This window comes from Chionomys nivalis, chromosome 10, assembly GCF_950005125.1.
Source record: "Chionomys nivalis chromosome 10, mChiNiv1.1, whole genome shotgun sequence".
Lineage (NCBI taxonomy): Eukaryota > Metazoa > Chordata > Mammalia > Rodentia > Cricetidae > Chionomys > Chionomys nivalis.
In genome coordinates this window covers 48,369,673-48,389,245 of record NC_080095.1, presented here as the reverse complement: position 1 = coordinate 48,389,245, position 19,573 = coordinate 48,369,673, and the positions used below count along the sequence as shown (strand labels likewise).

The following is a 19,573-nucleotide window of genomic DNA, read 5'->3' as shown; positions in this document are numbered from 1 at the left end:
ATATATGGTGTCTTCACTCTGGACCTGAGCTAGGGACTGCCTGCCTGGTTGAGAACTGAGATGCATGCTAGCGTTCTCATTACAGCAGTAATAATATTCAAGTGACCTGGAATGACCCTTAGCTGCCATTCTGTGGGTGGTGACCACTGCTAACAAAATAATATTCTTGTGGCCTGATGCACAACCTTAGTGTAATTAACAGTGGCTTGTGTAAAATACCCATTTTCAGAAACAAGACACATCAATGAAACAATTAAAACAGAACTGAACTTTGTCTTTGCTACTTCGTGGTGTAGTTTGGATACCAGGGTTAATGGGACCATCTCACATCGCTTGTCACAGAATCTAGAAACTAGGGAAGACTTCTCAGCCCACCCCACATCCACAGTACCTAGGGTGGGACGGATTCTCAGTCTCTTGATGATGGAAAAGCCGTGTTTATTTTAGAGAACTTTCCCAGCCTGGGCATGTGCATGCCTATCAACATAGCACTTGACCAGGGTGGAGGTGGGGTAGAGATAGAAGGGTCAGAAGTTCAAGGCAATCTTGGGCTGTATTTTAAAAAAGGGCAAAGAGCAGAAACTGATGGCCCACCTCTTTTCTATGGCCATGAACTGTCTCTTTATATGTATTCTTTTTACCCAACCAAGGAATTACTGTCACTGCTAGTAACAGGAGACAAGCCTCCAGAGGCCTTCCTCCCCCCACCCAAGCCACAGCCTCAGTTCTAGCCCATGGGTTAGAAGCTGTACCCCATGGGTTAGAAGCCTCAGCATTCTCCCTCAGGTTCCATGAAGCCCTCATTCAGATGGGCACATAAGGAGGCCCTCCACTCCTGTGCCTGCAGCTGCTGGGGTGTGTGGGTCACCATAAAAGTCTTTATAGATGTGAGAGTTGTGTGACCCATCAAAGGTCAAAGTCTGTTGCTTTGATTTGAGTTCCTGCTAACTAGACTGTTTGCCAAAGAACACCTTCCCCAAATCGAGTCTTTACTGGGGACACCTGGAGTTGGGTGGTTTGCATTGAGCCCCATGCAGCCCCAAAGCTGCCAGGCAACAGCATCTCAGAGCCAGCAGCACCATCTGTCGGGACAGCAATGCAGTACGTTAGTGCTGACAGTTGCCAATATGTAGGTTGGCCAGGTGTCCACAGCACGGGGCCACATGAAGACAACGGGCTCCGTCTATTTGAATCCCAAGACACCTGTGACCCTCTGGCTAGGGCATGGGGAGGGAAGGACAGGCAGGGATCCTTTGATGCCAATCCTCCCTCCACCGCCACCACCTCAAGTGCTTTTGTGCTATCTTGTGATTGCAGGACCTGCAGCGAGATATCGAACAGCACAGTGCGGGGGTAGAGTCTGTGTTCAATATCTGTGATGTCCTATTGCATGACTCCGATGCCTGTGCCAATGAAACGGAGTGTGACTCAATCCAGCAGACAACCAGGAGCCTGGACAGGCGCTGGAGGAACATTTGCGCCATGTCGATGGAGCGGCGCATGAAGTAAGCGGCCACTTGGACTTGAACATTGTAACTGTGGCCAGCCTTTCACCTCATAACCACAGGACCCGTGCTCTGTTCAGGTCACTTAGAAATACACCAAGAAATAGCCCAGTCAGCTGAGTATTTGCCTAGCATGGTGAGGCCCTGAGTTCAGTCCCCAACACAACATAAACAGGGAACGGTTGTGCGTGCCTATCATCCCAGTCCTTAGGAGGTAGAGGCAGAAGGATGGAGAGTTCAGGGCCAGCCTGGGCTACAAGAGACCCTGTCTTTAAAAAAAAAGAGAAAAGAAAAGAAAAGAAAAGAATTAGCAGAGAAGGCCTAGTAGGGTAAGCAAGGACATCACTGAAGAAAAATAAACAAACCCAATTGGTACTGCCTTTCTCCAGACACAGAGCATGGCAGGCAGCCCCAACTCTTGCCTAAGCCATGGAATTAGGATTTCTGAGGTGCCTGGGTCCCTGAGGAGAATTGAGTTTAGATTGAGAGCAACATCCTTAGGTATTTCCTGGAAAGGGGTGTCTCCCTAAACAGTTCAAGTAAAAGGTTGGGAATGGGCCCCATCAAGGGACACTCAGCTCCAAAACAAACGGACCGTACTGAGTGGACATGGGCAGTCGTGCTAACTAACCCCCTGTTCTCCACTCCTGTCAGGATCGAGGAGACCTGGCGGCTGTGGCAAAAGTTTTTGGATGACTATTCCCGCTTCGAGGACTGGCTCAAGTCTGCCGAGAGGACGGCGGCCTGCCCAAATTCCTCCGAGGTGCTGTATACAAATGCCAAAGAGGAGCTGAAGAGGTTTGAGGTGAGCCTTTCCCATCCCGTGCTCCCACTACGAGCCAAGATTGTTGCACCTCAGAAGCTGCTACTTGGCTTTTGGTGGCCAGAGGCTCCCAATACTGTCAGAGCCCTCAGCCTGCCACCAGATGCTAAGTCAGCTTTGATGGAAATGTCCCTGTGTGCTGGTGCCCATGCTGTGCCAGCCTCACAGGCCTGGGATATAGTACGCTGTTGCCCTTGCTGCCCGGGCATCAGCCATGCAAAGCAAGCCACTTGGGGGTTGGCAAAGCAGGGTCCCATCCCTTTGCCTCTCTGGCACTGACCTCCACTTTGTACCACAGGCCTTTCAGCGGCAGATTCATGAAAGACTGACCCAGCTGGAGCTCATCAACAAACAGTACCGGCGGCTGGCTAGGGAGAACCGCACCGACACAGCCAGCAAACTGAAGCAGATGGTGCACGAGGGTAACCAGCGTTGGGACAACCTGCAGAAGCGGGTCACCGCCATCCTGCGAAGACTACGGGTAACCATCTAGAGTCCCAGGGGGGCTGTTGGTAGATAGGCAGGGAGAAGTGACGTGTAATAGGCTGTGGCAGGCTGGCAACACAGCGGCAGGTAGATTTCACCGCAAGCCTGAGTTATCTTAACATTCCTCCCACGCAGAGGCGTCTCAGGCAGAGCCTGCTTGTGTGGTCTGTGTTACCAAACACATCTACCTTTACAACGGCTGTAAAGCCGATGGTACAGGTGTTGGCACATGAGTCTGGGGCATTGCTGTCCTGGGTCAGCGAAGGCACACACGCACCTCTACAAGAGCTTGCTCTACCTGTTTTTATCAGCCCCACATCAGAAATATGGATAAAACACAGTGTCTGTACCCACTCTGATGTGTGGGGCATTGGAACAGTGACTGTCCGGGGGTTAGAGCACATTGAATAACCTCAAAGCAGTCTAGGAAGATGAGAACCTAAGCTTCTTGTTTTATTTGTTTTTAACCCTATTGGAAGGTCATTGGCAGGTTGTTTGATAGTGTAGGCGTTAATCTATTTCCTGCTGATTTTGGCTGTTACTAGTCTAAACTTTTACTTGGCCCTACATGCCACATTTGTCTGGAAGTTGCTGCCTGACTCTTAGGAAGCGGTAACCGGGGAGGTCTCTCTCATTGCAGAGAATGAATCTGTTTTACGTGTTCAGAATTGAAGAGAAAATGGGCACTCAGACCTAAGCTTAGTCACTGTCCTTTTGTGTTAAAAGACTGAACCTCACCATGTAGTCCAGACTGGCTTAGAACTCACAATCCTCCTGCCTCTGCCTCCTGGCTGCTAGGATTACAAGTATGTGCCACCATTCCCGGCCTGATGACCACCTTCCTATGTTGAAGTTGCTCACTCTTCTCTCATGGGAAAGCCACCGCAGAATAATAAGAAAAGCCCCCAGGCAACCTACCCTGCCCTCCAAGGTTCCCTCCATGGATGGGGAAATTCACTGATTTAGACTAGAAAATCCAGAATTTAAAATTCCTGAAAGGACCAAAGAGAATACGTTGCACATTACCCAAGCCCTCCTGCATTCCCTGATGTGGAAGCCCAGGCCCAGAATGTGTGTGGGGGAGGGGGGGATTCCACACAGCCAAGGAAAGACCCCAGGCTCTGGATGCAGTGTCTGAAGTTGCTGGAATACCCCAGAGATGGGGTTCAGTCTGAGAGCTCTGAGCTCCCTTTCCTGTGAGCCAAATCTGATCGTGCCATGCACACATGGCTTTTCTTCCTTCTTTCACAGTATTTCACCAACCAAAGGGAAGAGTTTGAGGGCACCAGGGAGAGCATTCTGGTATGGCTCACGGAGATGGACCTGCAGCTGACCAACGTGGAGCACTTCTCAGAGAGTGACGCTGAGGACAAGATGCGCCAGCTGAATGTAAGTGCGGCTTCCTCAGCGTCTCGTGAGAAGGCTCCTCTGCAGAAGAGCGCTGGCCAAGTGCACATTTGAGCTGGTACTCAGAATGTTCCAGAATGCTCCAGGCAACAGGCTACATTCCACTTGAATATTTATATTGCTTATAGGCTGGGACACTGGACATTTTAGTTAAGGGCTCATTCTGAGGAGAACGTTCACTTCAGGGGGTGTTTTAGTTAAGGGCTCATTCTGAGGCGAACGTTCACTTCAGGTTCCAAACTGAACTTCTTAAAGTTGCCATTTCTCTGGTACTCGAGTCCATGCAGGGCCAGTGAGTTGTCACTGGTGGGGCCAAGACCAGACACCTTCTGCTGTTTACAGTCAGTCTGGAAGTTTTATTTTGTGCTTATGTTTGTTTGTTTCGAGACAGGATCTTGCTGTAGCCCAGGGGCAGCCTTGAACTCATGCACTATCCTTCTTCAGCCTCCCCAGTGATGTGATTACAGGCATTTGCCACATGGCCAGGCCCATGCTACAGTTTTCCCTCACAGTCATTCCCTCTTCGGTGAGAAAATATCAACAAGTGAAAACCCATTGCCCCTTAATATAACAGGCACTAATTATTATTATTACTGTGTCCACCACGGCAGGGGCCCATTAGTGGTTTATACTGTTCCCACCAAGTGTCAAGAAGATAAATTCTTTCCCTCAAACCTCATAATGATGAATATCTATCTGGGTTAATTTTAGAATTTTTTTTAATTGAAAAAAGTATAGTTGTTTCAAATTGTTAGATTAACACTGTGCGTTCCTTAAAAGCAGATGCCGTGGTACCAGGTACAAAACAGAAAGGGAAAAGAGACCATATTGGCATCTAATGCTTTTCCCCCCGTGATCCTATCATGTGAAATCGACACTAGACACACCAGGACAGATTCTCTCTTGAAAGTCCCATCTTATCTCCCTAACAGGGCTTCCAACAGGAGATCACACTAAACACCAACAAGATCGACCAGCTCATCGTGTTCGGGGAGCAGCTCATCCAGAAGAGCGAGCCCCTGGATGCTGTGCTGATCGAAGACGAGCTGGAGGAGCTGCACCGCTACTGTCAGGAGGTGTTTGGCAGAGTGTCCCGCTTCCATCGGCGACTGACCTCCCACGCCCCGGTAAGGGTGACCCACCGGCCAGGGCTCCCAGCTGCCTAGTGAGCACATCGTGCTAGATGTTTGAAGAGTCAGGAAGGTCACCTTATACCAGACCCGCGATTTACTTCTCACAGTTAAAAGAGAGGGCTTCATTGGGTTGTGGTCCAGGGAATGGAAGCAGCTCCTTTGTTCCCTGGAGCATTCCCCATCCAGTCATGGTGAATTTGGCAATGTGCTAGTTCTATGCTGAATCTTGCTTGCCCCCTCTCCACCATATTTGTGTGACTCTAATGGCTGTGAAGTTAATGTTTTAAGGGTTTGGTTTTGTTTGTTTTTTCAATTGTTTTTCATTATTTGTGTATTTTGCACACCAGTGCAGGTGCCCCTGTGTTGTGTGACAAAACTTTGCCCGGGGAGACACAGCACACACATCCACTTACCCCACATAGGGAGCCCACAATATAGATACCACCAAAGTCCAACCTGGTGAACCAATGGGTTTTATCAGGGCTGCTTACAGGAATGTGGGTGAAGGGTTTTACTTATAGGAGCAGAAATGACTCAAAAACAGCAGCGTCACCAAAGTCCAGCCCATCATGGGTGACACTCACAAAAGCTGGGAACTTGGAGGCACACCACACAGCCTGCAGGCAACTCAGCAGGTTGGAAAGTGGCCTTTCCAAGTGCCTCAGTTAGTCTAAACTTCTTCCAGGCAGCTCAGCTGGTCCCTGCTTCCAAGCAGCTGCTCTGGTCTCAAGAATCTTTCTTGCAGCTTGGCTTCATTGGGTCGTCTTGGCAGCTTAGCTTCCTTCCATCTGAGAAGGCCTCTCACCTCTTACTGCTTACTCTGGCAGGTCTAGTGAATCTGATCAGTTTCAGGCACTTCCTGACCAGCTATTTTGAGTTGTATACCTTCCTGTTTAAAGAGCTTCCCTTCAGGATGGAATGTTTCAGTCTCCATAGGAGACCATTAGAGAACACCCTGGAGGCCAGAATAAGATGTCCAATCCCTTGGTGCTGGAATTACAGGTAGTGTGGGCTGCCTGACATGGCGGTTAGGAATTAACTTAGGTCCTCTACAAGTGCAGTAAGTACTGAGCCATCTCTCCAGCCCCTAGGGGGATTTTTTTTCCTCTGTATTTCTCTTTTTTTCTTCTCTAGTGTATAACAGTTTGAACTATTGAGTTTTGAACTGTGTGGCTAATAAAGAGGAAATCCTAAGAGTGCATTTCTACAGAGCCATGGCATACCAGCCTCTGGGCCCTCTGCTGGAAAAGCGAATGGAGTCTCAGTAATGCTTCTAAAGTGTATGCTCTAGTGTTACAGGTTGTAGGGCAGTGTGACATTATACCTCTGAAGGTGGACTGCCTTACACCTGCCTTGTGAGACACAACAGTGGCATGTTTTCCAGAGCTGGTTTTTTTTTAAGATTTATTTATTTATTAGGTATACAGTGTTCTGTCTGCATATGTCCCTGCAGACCAGAAGAGGGCACCAGATCTCATCACAGATGGTTGTGAGCCACCATGTGGTTGCTGGGAATTGAACTCAGGACCTTTGGAAGAGCAGGCAGTGCTCTTAACCACTGAGTCATCTCTCCAGCCCAAGCTTTTCCAAGCTGTTTTTAATGATAGTACTCTAGAATGTTCTTTTTGAAGATAATGATTGAGAAACTAATTTTAAAAAATGGTGCCAAGTACAACAATAATAGGAACAAAAATGGCATGGGGGGGAGTCTTTTTTTTTTTTCACTCTTACTGATTTAGAGCAACAGTTACTTAGCAGTGGGCAGGATGGTGCCTGGGATTTGTGCTCCTTTCCCCTGCCCTCATCATCCTCAGTGCAGGGCTTTTCTGGCCAATGTCGGCATCCCCTAGATGAAATCTGTCTAGTTTGGATTACACACATTAGCCACTTGAGAACTTATTTTGCCTTTTCCTCTCACATCTGAAAGCTTCGATGCTCTGTTCTCACCGTTAAAGTACCAGATGTGCCAGCTTTCCAACGTGACCTGCTGTTTCCCTCAACCCGAGACAGTTGGTGAAGTTTGCGTGGAGTTAAGGCTCTCATTCAGCGTTTCCATCTTATTGGCCACCATGTCTGGTTAGATGGCTTCTTTTGTGTGTGCTCCAACTGGCAGACTTCAGATGAAGCTGTTTTCCTATCAGTGTAGCCTCAGAAAGTCTCCAGGAAGTCCTCATTTTTAAAGGTATTTGCTTAGAGTTTTCTCTGTAGTGCACGGTAATGTAAGCTGAATAGAGACTCTGTATTATGAAACTGGAAAATAAAAGATAGGACGGATGGAGGCTGGAGAGGTGGCAGCTGGCAAAGTGCTTGCTGTAGCAAGCATGAGGACCTGAGGTTGGATCCCTAGCCCTCACATAAAAGGCTGGGCACAGCAGTAGGCACCTATCACCCTGTGCTGGAAGACAGTGATGGGGAGGAGCCTGTCGCTTCCTGGCCAGCTAGTCTAGTTGAGTCGGCCAGCTCCAGGTTCAGTTGATGGGATGGAGTGCAATGGAGGAAGGCACCTGTGACAGTTAGCTTGTGGCAGTCACAAAATACCTGATGGAAACAACTTCCAGAAGAAAGGTTCCTTTCAGTTCGCAAAAGGTACCGTGCATCATGGCAGGGAAGTCACGTGGCAGGAACGTGAGGCAGCCGGTCACGTTGCACTCAGTCAGAAAGCAGACAGGGATGAATGCTGGTACTTGGCTCACGTTTTCCTTTTTATTCAGTCCGGGACTCCAGCCCATGGAATGGTGCTGACCCATGTTTAGGGTGGGTCTCCCCACCTCACTTACTTCCCAACTCACTTGCCCTAATCCCCAAAACCCTTCAAAGGCACGCCCAGACTTGTGTTTCCATGGTAGTACTAAATCTCACCAAGTTGGCCATCAAGATTAACTATTACAACACCTAGTATCAACCTTCATATACACACATACACAGAGATGTGCACACATATACATGCACTGCACACACACAGAACAAACTAGAACATGTGATTCTATCAGCCATGATGACACTTTAGCCATTGCTTCTTTCTCTTTTAGATAAACTTATTTAGGTTAGGTGCTCAGCTTTATTATTAACTAATATTATTATTATTAATTTATTTTATTTTCTGCTAAGAAAAAAGGGCTAGGTTTCTCTAAAAATGCAGAGTCCAGGCTCCACTGTGGATTGTTCAAAGTTGAATAACCATACGTAAGACCTGAGACCTTTTAATAAATGGCATGCGTGTGTGTGCTTGCACATTTGTGTGTGAGGGGTTGTACAAATGTACCATGAAGCACGTTAGAGGTCAGAGGACAATTGCATTTGTTGGACCGCAGCTTCCACAGTAGACGGACTTATCTTTTGGGGCCTCAACTCACAAAAAAATGACATGGAGGTTTATAATTAATTATGAAAGCGTGGCCTTAGCTTGGGCTTGTTCTAACTAGCTCTTATAACTTAAACTAACTCATATTTTTTCATCTATGTTCTCCCATAGTTTGTTTCTTCATCTCCATTACGTCCTTCCTGGTTATTTCACATCCGGCTGGCAACTCCGCCTCTCTTCTCCTCCTGAGACCTCTCTGTCCCCAGAAGTGCTGCCTAACCTCTTACTGCCTCACTATTGGCCATCCAGCTCTTTATTAAACCAATCACGGTGACACATCATAACCCAGTGTAAAGGAATATTCCGTAATGTTCCAACTAGCCTGCTGCTGTGTACACCAGACTAAGCCGTATAGGTCAAACAGGCAAAAGAGTATCCAGGAGCTCTGCCTCCAGTAGGAGCACTGGGATTTGAGTCACTCAGAGTACTATGTCCTGTTTTCACTTGGGTTCAAAGGATTCCATAGGTCCTCACACATGTGTGGCAATGGCTTTTCTCTGAGCCCTCTCCCCAGTCCACCCTCGGCTCCTTTTAAAGTACTTAAGAAATGTTAATGCCAGCTGTTTTCAGAATTGCTAGACAGGCCGACTCCCAAAGCTCTTTACAGTGGCAGCAGCCTTTAAACCACTTCATCCTAAAACCGGGGCCCTCTCGTTTAGAGCCTAGAAGATGAGAAGGAAGCCTCCGAGAATGAGACGGACATAGAAGACCCAAGAGAGATCCAGGCTGACTCTTGGCGTAAGAGGAGAGAGATGGAGGAGCCACCGTCTTCCCAGTCACTGTGCCACCTTGTGCCCCCAGCTCTGGGGCATGAGCGGTCTGGCTGTGAGACCCCCGTCAGTGTGGACTCGATCCCGCTGGAGTGGGATCACACAGGTGATGTGGGGGGATCTTCTTCTCATGAAGACGACGAGGAGGGTCCGTTCTACAGCGCACTATCAGGTAAAAGCAGTTACCCGAGGCCTGTGAACTTGACCCGTTTGACTGTATCTCTAGCACCCTAGCAGCTCAGCGGCGATTTCTCGGTGATCCAGAGTCCAGACAGTGGCCGGTGCAGGCTTGTGGCTTTCTGGCTTCTGCCCTGCCTGCCTTTTGCGTCACCTGAGAATGAGCTCACTCCTATTATAGGCGGAATGAAATTCATCTTCTGATGTTTTTCTAGCCAATGGGAGACTCATGGATTGATTTTTTCCTATGGTGTTAATTATTATGAGTTAGTAGACCGAGTATGGCCCTTTTTGCCATGTGTGCCCCTAACACACTACTGCCGCGAACAGGAGTTGACTGGGGAAAACCAGTCTTTCTGGTTTCGAAAATCCTTTTGCTAGAAAAACTGGCAATGAATCTTCTATGTTGACTTACTGCCTAGGCTTTACTGCGCTGGCACCTCCCGTGAGGACAATGACATTGTTCTTTTTCAGATGTAGAAATCCCTGAAAATCCTGAGGCATATCTTAAAATGACCACAAAATCTTTGAAAGCATCTTCTGGTAGGCCCCTGCCCGTGCATGTGTCTCAACATGGCCGCATCCCATGGCACACACTGCATCCTAAACCTTGCTCCCGCGTCATGTCTGACCTGTGCCTTCTGTGGACACCATGCGCCTTGGTCCTCATGTCATGGTGTATTTACGCTGCTGTACTCACCATACCTGCGTGCTCCTTACAAGATCCCACGCCATACCAGAGTGGTCTCCACCCCCCTCCCTGCCCACTTCTAGTCCCGCAGAAGGAATTTTTGTCATGGTTCCTTTTGTTATTTTTTTTTTCCTCCACCTAACTGGAGTCCCTCAGCATAGGGCCAAGCTTTCTTCATGGTGGCTTGGTTTCAAACTACTTCCTTGCTTCTGGTGATTTCCTGAGATGTGTGGCTGGGGTTAGAAAGGACCTCGGCCTTTGCCACAGCAGAAGAAACCTCACCTTGATTTGCAGCTCTGTCCCATCTCTAGTGGTAGTAGAGAGCTGTCAGCGGCTGTCTGGTCCTTGCCCCCATCGTCACGGTCACCCTTGCCCTCCCTCCTCAGAGGCCTTCTAGCCTCTTGGCCCCCAGCCCTGGCCTTCCTGCCCAGGGTCCCCTCCAGACTAGACACCAGCACCACCCAGAATGTCACTCATCATTTCCTGCAGCAAATCATATGTCCGTTGTGCTCCGCTGTGGTCCCATCTCGTGAAGGTGCAATGTCGCTCAGTTGCATGACTCATTTCATGTCCTTCTAAGACGTACTGACATTTTGCAAACATGCATGCTTTGCAAGGAAAGCTGCAGAACTCATTTTGATACTATAACCTGATGCCATGTCACCTGTGACCATGTTTATGTCACTAAATAGGAATCCTCTGGTTGGAGGGTAGACCCTAACTGGTGTGACGCTTTGTTTCAGGCAAATCCATTGCTGAGGGCCACACGTGGCATGTTCCAGACAGCCCTTCCCATGCCAAGCATCACTACAAACCAGTGGAAGATGACAGGACTGTGGCGCCGGTCCCTTCAGATGCCAGCACCCCTTACAAACCAACCTACGTAAGTCTGGACCCATTGGGAATATAGCCCAGAGACAGGCGTGCACTTCCGATCTCGCTTTTGAACTGTCTTGCTTGCAGTGGTGGGATTTCTTCTGAGGGGACTTCAGGAAGGGGATGTCAGTGATAGAACTTGCCTAGCTTGTCCTGAGTTCAGCTCCTAGCTCCACCCAAAGAACAAAGCCTTTTGCTAAGGTCCCCATGCTTCAGTAGAACCCAGAAAATGGACTAGCTTGAGGGTTTCCAGCCCCCAAATCTGTTTGTGCTGATAGGGACCCGGTGGGAGAACTATTTCCCTTAGAGGCAATTTATCTATATAAAAAACAGAGTCTCCCCAAGCTGCCTCTTGGCTCTCAAATCCTTGCTATATTTGCTTTCTAACTGCATATCAGGGAACAAAAAAGGGGCTTGATTATCTGAAGCGGTGGTGCTGAGGGTGTGGATTTGGTTCCCTGGTCATACAGCATTCTGTAAGCCTTCCCCAGCTGACAGCAGACCTGCTTCATACAGTAGGATTGAAGTGTGTACAGGGAGGAGGCCCTTGGAGGGGTGGTCCTTACTAATACAATATTGGGGTGCTTTTTGTACCAATGTGCCTGCGCCTCTTAGTTGCATGAGGTCCTGGCATGCTCCTGTGTGGTGGCAGCAGGTGGCCATAGCATTAGTTATGTTAGTCCAGAGCATTCATGATGGATTGATTAACTGGGTTAAAATGCTGATTGCATTGTAGTGCCACAAGCATCTTTTAGGGAAGCCAACAGCAGTGGAGGTGGAGGATCAAGGGGCTTAGCCAAAGTGACCTCTGCGTCTAGGGGTGACTGTTACTACGGAATTGGAGACAGTTCTGCCTTTAACCGGTCAAATCTGATACAGCCTTGGCTGAATCAGACTCCTCCTCTGCCTAGCAGACAGCTTCCACTTCTGTCACAGCCTAAGACTGGGGAGGGAGACCCCACCCAGCCCCGGTTCCCTCCCCTACCCTGTGCCTCAGTTTCTTCCAGGTCTTAGGCCTGTGTTCCTCTCCTGGCCAGTTTCAGCAGCTCGGCTTTTCTACTTGATGTGAAACCATGTGTGTTACCAGAGGTCGGAAGCCTCCCTTTCCCCATTCCACACAAAGGCCATGTAGCCGATGATCCAGAGAAAGCCCAGCTTTTCTAAAAGGGATCCGTTTATTTTTGGAAAGGCCTGACATCATAGGCCACTCAGCTCTGTGGGAGCAGAAGAGTCACTGTGTGCGTTGAAGAATGGATGAGTGATAATGACCCAGGGGAGCGGAAGATCCTGTGTTTCCCATTCACAGCGAGGAAAATGCCAAACACCTCAACAGGGTGACGTGGAGGAGCAGGGAGAGTTTGCGGAACACTGTGAGGGTGTAAAAGTGCCCCCACGGGAGCTGTCTCCTAAGATTGGTGATCACTTTGACCCTTTGTGTGGAGACTCTTAGGAAGGATGCGGACTAAACCGGCCATTTTGCCCCATCACTGACATTCTATCCGCTTCATGGGCTGTCGCCGAGGCCTGCTTTCAGCCCTCAGCTCTGCTCACTTACAGATCTTGCCGTGTGCAAGGATGCACCTGTCACGTATCAGTTACCTTTCAATGGGAAGGGTCCTATGTCTTTCTTTACTGTTCCCATGAACCCAGGTGTTCCTTAGCTCCCTTTTCAATTTTATAGACATATAAACCTAAAACATTGGTTCATTCCAGGTAAAGTTCCTATTACGTCAAGGCACTGATGATGGCAAAGAAGGCGCAAGAGGCTCAAAGGGCAGTCCCCAGCAGGAAGGTGAACAGCTGGACACTTTAACGGGACAGCAGTCAGGTACCAAAACTGGGCATGCCTTAGCAGATATGGAGTTTGGGATCTGGGCCTAGCCAAGTGTTTACGTCGACATTTATCCGATAGAACATTAGAGACCAAACAGTGACATAATTCACCGAGACTGCTAAGCCTGCCCCACAATAGCCTCTGTTATTTCAAAATAAGCCAGTTTGTGTTTATGAATGGAACTCTAAGCATCTCACTTTAAATTGGATTTTTTCCACTGTGGTGCTGGGGTTAGGCTTGGTAGGCAAAATTGTGTCTCTGGCCCTTTGAACAGTGTTCTTTACACTGTGTGACAAAAGGATCCCCAAAAGATGAAATGCATGTTTTGTTTTTTTGAGACAAGGCTTCTCTGTATAGCCCTGACTGTCCTGGAACTTGCTCTGTAGACCGGGCTGGCCTTAGAGATCTGCTTGCCTCTGCCTCTCAAGTGCTGGATTTAAAGGTGTGTGCCACCACCACCTGGGTATGAAATGCATTATTTTGTTTCCGTTGTTTGGGTTTTTATTTATTGGCTTTCTAGATAGGGTTTCTGTGTAACCGTTCTAGTTGTCCTGGAACTAGCTCTTGTAGACCAGGTAGGTCTACAAGGTCCACCTGCCTCTGCCTCCCGAGTGCTGGGATTAAAGGTGTGTGCCACCACCAACCAATTCTGAAATGCATGTTTTAATGGCTTCCCATGTATTGGAAAAACAAGATGGGAAGGTGGAAATTAACACATTTGTCTCAACTGCCTTGTGAGATGAGTTCTATAGTTACCAAAGTAGTTGCTGAACTAAATGTGAAGTCGAATGATCAGAATGCCCACATCGTTCTTATCATTTGAGTCCAAACAGCAACACCACCTGAATTGCTGAGCTGGAGGTTGGAACAGCAATTGGCCACAGGTTGGGTTTCCTCACCCTCTGTCCCCACATCTTTCTAGCCTTTGTGGGAGTGGGAGGAATGGGCCTTGAACATGGAGATTCCCTGGCTCCCATCCTCCTGCCTGGAGCATCCTGGACTCACTTGTGCCTCCCTGACCACTCACACACAGCTGAGAACATGTGCTCGCTTTAATGGACAGCTTTGGATTCCAGGTGCCTTCGACAGATGGGAGCTGATTCAAGCGCAGGAGCTTCACGGCAAACTCCGAATAAAGGAGAACGTGCAGCGGCTTAATTCTGACATCGGCACCATTGCCGCTTGGCTTGAAAAAACTGAAGCGGAGCTGGAAGCCCTGAGGCTGGCAGAGCCTCCCTCCGACGTCCAGGAAACGGCACTCAGGGTGAAGAAACTGCAAGTGAGTGGGAGCCCTGGGGGAGGGGAGAGGAAACCAGAGCAGATATGCGCTGTGCTGCCAAGCAAACAGATCAGACCTGGGTTTGGTGTAGCTGGCAGCATGCGGGTAATGTGTGTAGAGAGGTCATCCACTTTCACTTCAGTAAGGACAGACACACAGGTTTCTCTTTGCACATGGGAGAGAATCTACTGATTCTTGAGGAGGTGCTGGTAGCCAGTGTGAGGCAGCATAAAGCCAACCTTCTGACCTGTATGAGGTGGTTCACACAGGGCTAACAGTGGCGGTTTCCTTGCTCACTGGCTGAGGAGTCCTGTGGCCTGACTTAGCTACCCTGTTGTACAGTTAGGATTTGTTACCTATGTCATCAGCCCTTGTCTCAGGAGCAGCGGCCCAGGGTGCATGGGAGGGGGTAGCTTAAACTCTGCATTTTGGGGGTGCCCTGAGCAAATAAATCTGAGGTCCTGAAGCCTAGGACAGGAGGCTTGGGGGTTGTCCAGTTTCTCTCCACATGTTTTTCCCAGGTTACCATTCCTCTTAAAGGGGTGGCGTTTCTGGGGTACCTAGGGGCAAATGCAAAATAGCTACGTATTCTTTATCTGGGAAACATTTAGTCTTACCGAGAATGGTTCCTAAGACAGAGAAGGGACTGTGGAGGTCAGTGGAGTCTCTTTGTACCTCTGGGCTAGTCTGTCAGCCAGGAGGCAGGCCTCTGCTGTCAGACCCAGCCAGGCAGCCAAGTCCATTAGCCTTGTAAGGCAGCTCTCTCAGCTGACACTCCCCAGCCATTCACAGGCGCCTTCTCTCTCATCTTGGTGGCCACTGCTTGAAGAAGTGTGGAGAAGGTCTGTCCCTTACAAGTAGTGCAAAGGAGCCCCTTTCCCCTGCCGCCAGAAGTCCTAACCTGATCTGTTCCCTTGGTGGCAGGAGATATTAAAAGCCTTTGCTACCTACAAGACCTTGATGGTCTCCGTCAACGTGAGTCACAAGGAATCTCTGCCGAGCGAGAGCCCCGAATCCACAGAACTCCAAAATAGGCTCCACCAACTGAGCCTGTCCTGGGACACGGTCCAGGGGGTGATGGACAGCTGGAGAGGGGACTTACGACAGTCACTCATGCAGTGCCAGGTACGTTGACTCAGCCCAAGGGCCCGGCCCACATGCTAGGAGCCGCAGATAACTTTACCATCACCAGAGCTGGCCTGGGTTAGGAAGTAAGAAAGCCCCTATTCCCCTCCTGCCATTAAAAGGGCCCTGTGTTTGCCCAGGATTTCCAGGCCTGTTGCTCAGGCCCACAGTAAAGGTAAAGCAAGCTTGCCACCGGGTTAAGGAAACTGCCTCTCTGTCCTTTGATTCAGAGTCCTAGCCCTGTAACAGGGCAGCACTTTGCTTCCCGGTGCTGCCTTCTGAGACCTGGGAATTATCCAGCGCCTGGCTCTGGGGCTCATTTGTAGGACTAAACAGTGGTGTGTAGAAGGCTGGCCAAGCTGAGAAAGGCGAGCCAGCTCCCTCTGATGAGAATGTTGTCTCTAAAGGACTTCCACCGGCTGAGTCAGGACTTGCTCCTGTGGCTAGCGAGTGCAGAGAGCCGAAGGCAGAAGGCACGCGTCGCCAGCCCAGAGGCAGACCGTGAGGTGCTTCTGGAGTGTCAGAAAGAGCTGACGGTGAGTCCCTGCCACAGGACCACTTCACTGTCTACTTCCACGGGTTCGAGCTTCCCCTAACGTTCTGGGCACCACAGTGCCGTAGGTGGCTGTGACTCACGCTCATGCAGAGAGGTGAAGAACCTCTCTCGGGAATTAGGGGCATCAGTGTTTTAAAAATACTTTTGAAACTCAAGCCCACTGAAGCATTTTTTTCCCCCACTAATATATTCATCCCTGGATATCCACAGCAGAGTGGTTAGACACCTGCACACACCCAGATTTGGGGGTACTTGAGTCCATTAGGTGAAAGGTACATGGTTTTCCATATGTTATTTGTTTACCACCTACACAAATCCTCCCATATACCTTGAATCCTCTTGATTTCTTACACTTCTTAGTATAATGTAAATTTGTTGTGTAAATACTATACATTTCTATTATACCACACTTAGGGAATAACAGCAAGGAAAGCATTTTTTTTTCCTTTTTTGAGACGGTTTCTCTGTGTAACAGCTTCAGCTGTTCTAGAACTAGCTCTTGTAGACTAGGCTGGCCTCGAACTCAGAGATCCACCTGGCTCTGCCTCCCTAGTGCTGGGATTAAAGGCGTGTGCCACCACTGCCCAGCTAAGGAAAGTATTTGTGTTTAGAACAGCAGTAATTCTTTTGTTGTGCATGTTTTTTGATCCATGGCTGATTGACTGTGGGTGCAGGACCCTGGGGCACAGAGGCCTGACTGTACTGTTCATTTGGGGGGAGCTTGAATTGTCTATATTCATAGTCAAAATTCCTGGAATTTTCTGGAAGTTGTACTTTCCACAAATGAGCCCAAGGTGAGACCTATACATTCTCACACATTCGCAAAGGGACTTGTTTTCAATCTATAAGCTTATATGTAGTTTGATTTTCAGTATTTTATATTTAAAATTGCTGGGCATTGCTTTAAAGGATTTTTATTCCTACATTAGCAGTGCCCAAGAGTACTTTCCACATGGGTGGAAAGGTCCTGTCTGCCCCTCAGGTGGCTACTAAGAACTTGAAATGTGATTGAAACACATTGTCGTCTTTTAATTTGGGTGGAGGTAGCAGCATAACAAGACAACAGCCAAGTGATCAGCCGGTGCCTCCTCTGTCTAGCTAAGCTGTGAGTTTGACCTCATAGCTCTCGACTCAGTGGCTTCAGTTTCTCTGACCTTGTGTAGAAGGGGTGTCTTCACAACACCCCCATCACTTCTTTCCTCTGATTTCTCAACATAAATTATCTTTAGAGTTAAAAAAAACTAAAAACAGGGGTGGGGTACAGCCTGCTGAGCTGCTCTTAATAGTGTAAGCCAAACAAGGATTGAGACTGGTACCCGTGAACCATAGGAAGTCCTGGAGCTGAGTGGTACCCTAGCATCCTCCCCGAACAGAGAAATCTACCCTATGCTCCCTGCTGACAACTGTTTTTGTACCATTTTGCTTTTAGCAACTGGAAAAGGAGTTGGAAGACCGTCAGCCTCAAGTCAGCTCCTTGCAGGAGATTTCCTCCAGCCTTCTCGTTAAGGGGCATGGAGAAGACTACATTGAGGCCGCAGAGAAGGTCCATGTAATCGAGAAGAAACTCAAACAGCTGCGTGAGCAAGTGGCTCAAGATCTGATGTCCTTGCAGGAAAGACTGGTGAGCCCAGTTGTTGCTTTTCCATGTCAAGATGGCGCAGGAAGACAGGTTGTAGCCTCACTATGGTGGAGGGGGCAGGTAGTAAATGTAGTTTCAGCCCCTTTCGGACCGCACAGCTTTCTTCAAATAAGTTACATAAGCCCTGTGTGTGTTCTGTCATTTGAAAAAAGGCAGATAGCAATTGTACCTGTCTACCAATAGGGTTATATGCAAGATGGGTCCCGCCATCATCTCTACCTTTGTGTTGGAAACAAGCCTTCACTGTCTTTCATGACATGATTTCCCGCCCTCCTCACTGTCCTGGTCTCTCTTTCCTGATTGTCCTCTAATCTGCTGACTTTTGGTTCTCTTGAAAATGTGATGTAACTCAAGGGAATACCAGAGACTGTGATCTCCCCTGGCTAGAGATCTATCAGCGATGTATGGAGACTCACAGCCAACTGGAGTTACGGGTTTCCTGTGCTCCAGCTCTGTGGCCTTTCTTTCTGAAAAAGTCTATTTGCATGGGAGGAGAGAGCAATTAGGAGGCTTTAAGCTGGGATCCAGGAACAAATGACTCCTTGGAAAGTTCATAACGCAGAGTGCTTTTGAGACCACCTAGAGCTTTGTTTTACCCTAACCTGAACAACTGGGTGTGGCTTTCAGAATCCCGACCCCTCTCTGGCCAGCTTTGATGAAGTGGACACAGGGGAACAGCCTCCAGCTGCCTCTGTACCGGCTTCCTATGCAAAGGTGAGTGCCCTTCCTTTCTTAAAAAAATACCCAGAATGGCTCTCCAAGTCATTAAGGTGGCAGAAACCTGAGATTCCAGGATCCCTTGGACCTTTTGTGACAGCACCAATCTATTTCCACCTTCCAACTAAAAAAAACTAACATTTTTTACGATCATTTATGGATCTGTATATACACCCATGCCACTGTGTGCACATGGGGGTAAGAGAACAACCTGTAGGTCTCTCCTTCCATCACTTGGGTCCTGGGCATTGAACTTAAGTCATCAGGTTTGGCAGAAAGTGCTCTCACTGGCCCTTACAAGTGATTATTAAAAATGATTTTTTTAAGGCTCTTTCTTGGAGAGTTGCTTTTCTGTGAGGTCACAGTAATTATGGAAAATGAGGACCCCTGTTGAAGGTCTCCAGGAAACTAAAATATTAAAATCTTGATGGCTCAATAAACCCAATCATGTCATCAAGTCAAATCACATACAGTGTGACTCCAGTCCCAAAAGTGTGGCGGGAAAGTGACCTAAGGGGCGGGTGCTAGCTAACCCAAGGAAAGACACATTGCATCATGGGCCTCTTTGTTCCAGCAGTTTGGAGCGGAGAGATCTACCGACGAGGAAGAGGAGACAGACAGCAGGTAATGGCATCCCAGTCCCCACAGAGACTCCCCAGCCTTCTCGGCGCCACTCTCTAGGTTCATCTGCAGAGGACCAGGTTCCTCTTCCAAAAGCACACCCTGCTGTCTCAGTTACTTTTCTATTGTCGTGAGAAAATACCTTGACACATCAACGTGCATGAAGAATAGTTTACCCCGGCTTGCTGTTCAAGGGTACACAGTTGATGTCACAGTAGTGGGAACTCCAGGCAGCTGGTCACATTGTGCCCACAGTCACAAAGCACCTAGGGATGGATGCTTGTCCTCAGCTTGCTGCTGTCTCCTTTTTATTAAGTTCAGAGCCCCAGCCCATGGAACGGTGCTGCCCTTTCTTAAATCAGGTCCTTCCCAGCCCCTGTTAATCTAGATAATCTGTCACCTGTGTGCCTCTGTGATTCAAGAACTTGTCAATTTGACAATGTTAATTAGCCATCAACCCAGCTGTCAGTCTGAAGCGCACACCTCAGCGTCCTATAGTTCCTTCATAAGCTTGTAGCCAGATAACGAATGGTGAGGGTGGCCTATGAACACTCGGGATGAGCTCTCCCCACC

The 19,573-nt window shown here is 48.6% G+C and overlaps 1 protein-coding gene across 3 annotated transcripts in view; it reads left to right on the top strand.

The window, feature by feature from the left end:
- Positions 1-19,573, top strand: part of Syne2 (spectrin repeat containing nuclear envelope protein 2) — a 300,335-nt gene that overhangs the window by 278,779 nt on the left and 1,983 nt on the right. For all 3 annotated transcript variants that reach the window (XM_057782661.1, XM_057782663.1, XM_057782662.1), the window contains 15 exons: positions 1,318-1,505; positions 2,160-2,310; positions 2,627-2,809; positions 4,066-4,203; positions 5,154-5,348; positions 9,375-9,657; positions 10,137-10,205; positions 11,097-11,236; positions 12,943-13,057; positions 14,140-14,342; positions 15,267-15,467; positions 15,875-16,003; positions 17,453-17,644; positions 18,290-18,376; positions 18,954-19,003. In XM_057782661.1, the coding sequence (XP_057638644.1) occupies positions 1,318-1,505; positions 2,160-2,310; positions 2,627-2,809; positions 4,066-4,203; positions 5,154-5,348; positions 9,375-9,657; positions 10,137-10,205; positions 11,097-11,236; positions 12,943-13,057; positions 14,140-14,342; positions 15,267-15,467; positions 15,875-16,003; positions 17,453-17,644; positions 18,290-18,376; positions 18,954-19,003 (2,324 nt within the window). The remainder of the gene's footprint in view (positions 1-1,317; positions 1,506-2,159; positions 2,311-2,626; positions 2,810-4,065; positions 4,204-5,153; positions 5,349-9,374; positions 9,658-10,136; positions 10,206-11,096; positions 11,237-12,942; positions 13,058-14,139; positions 14,343-15,266; positions 15,468-15,874; positions 16,004-17,452; positions 17,645-18,289; positions 18,377-18,953; positions 19,004-19,573) is intronic.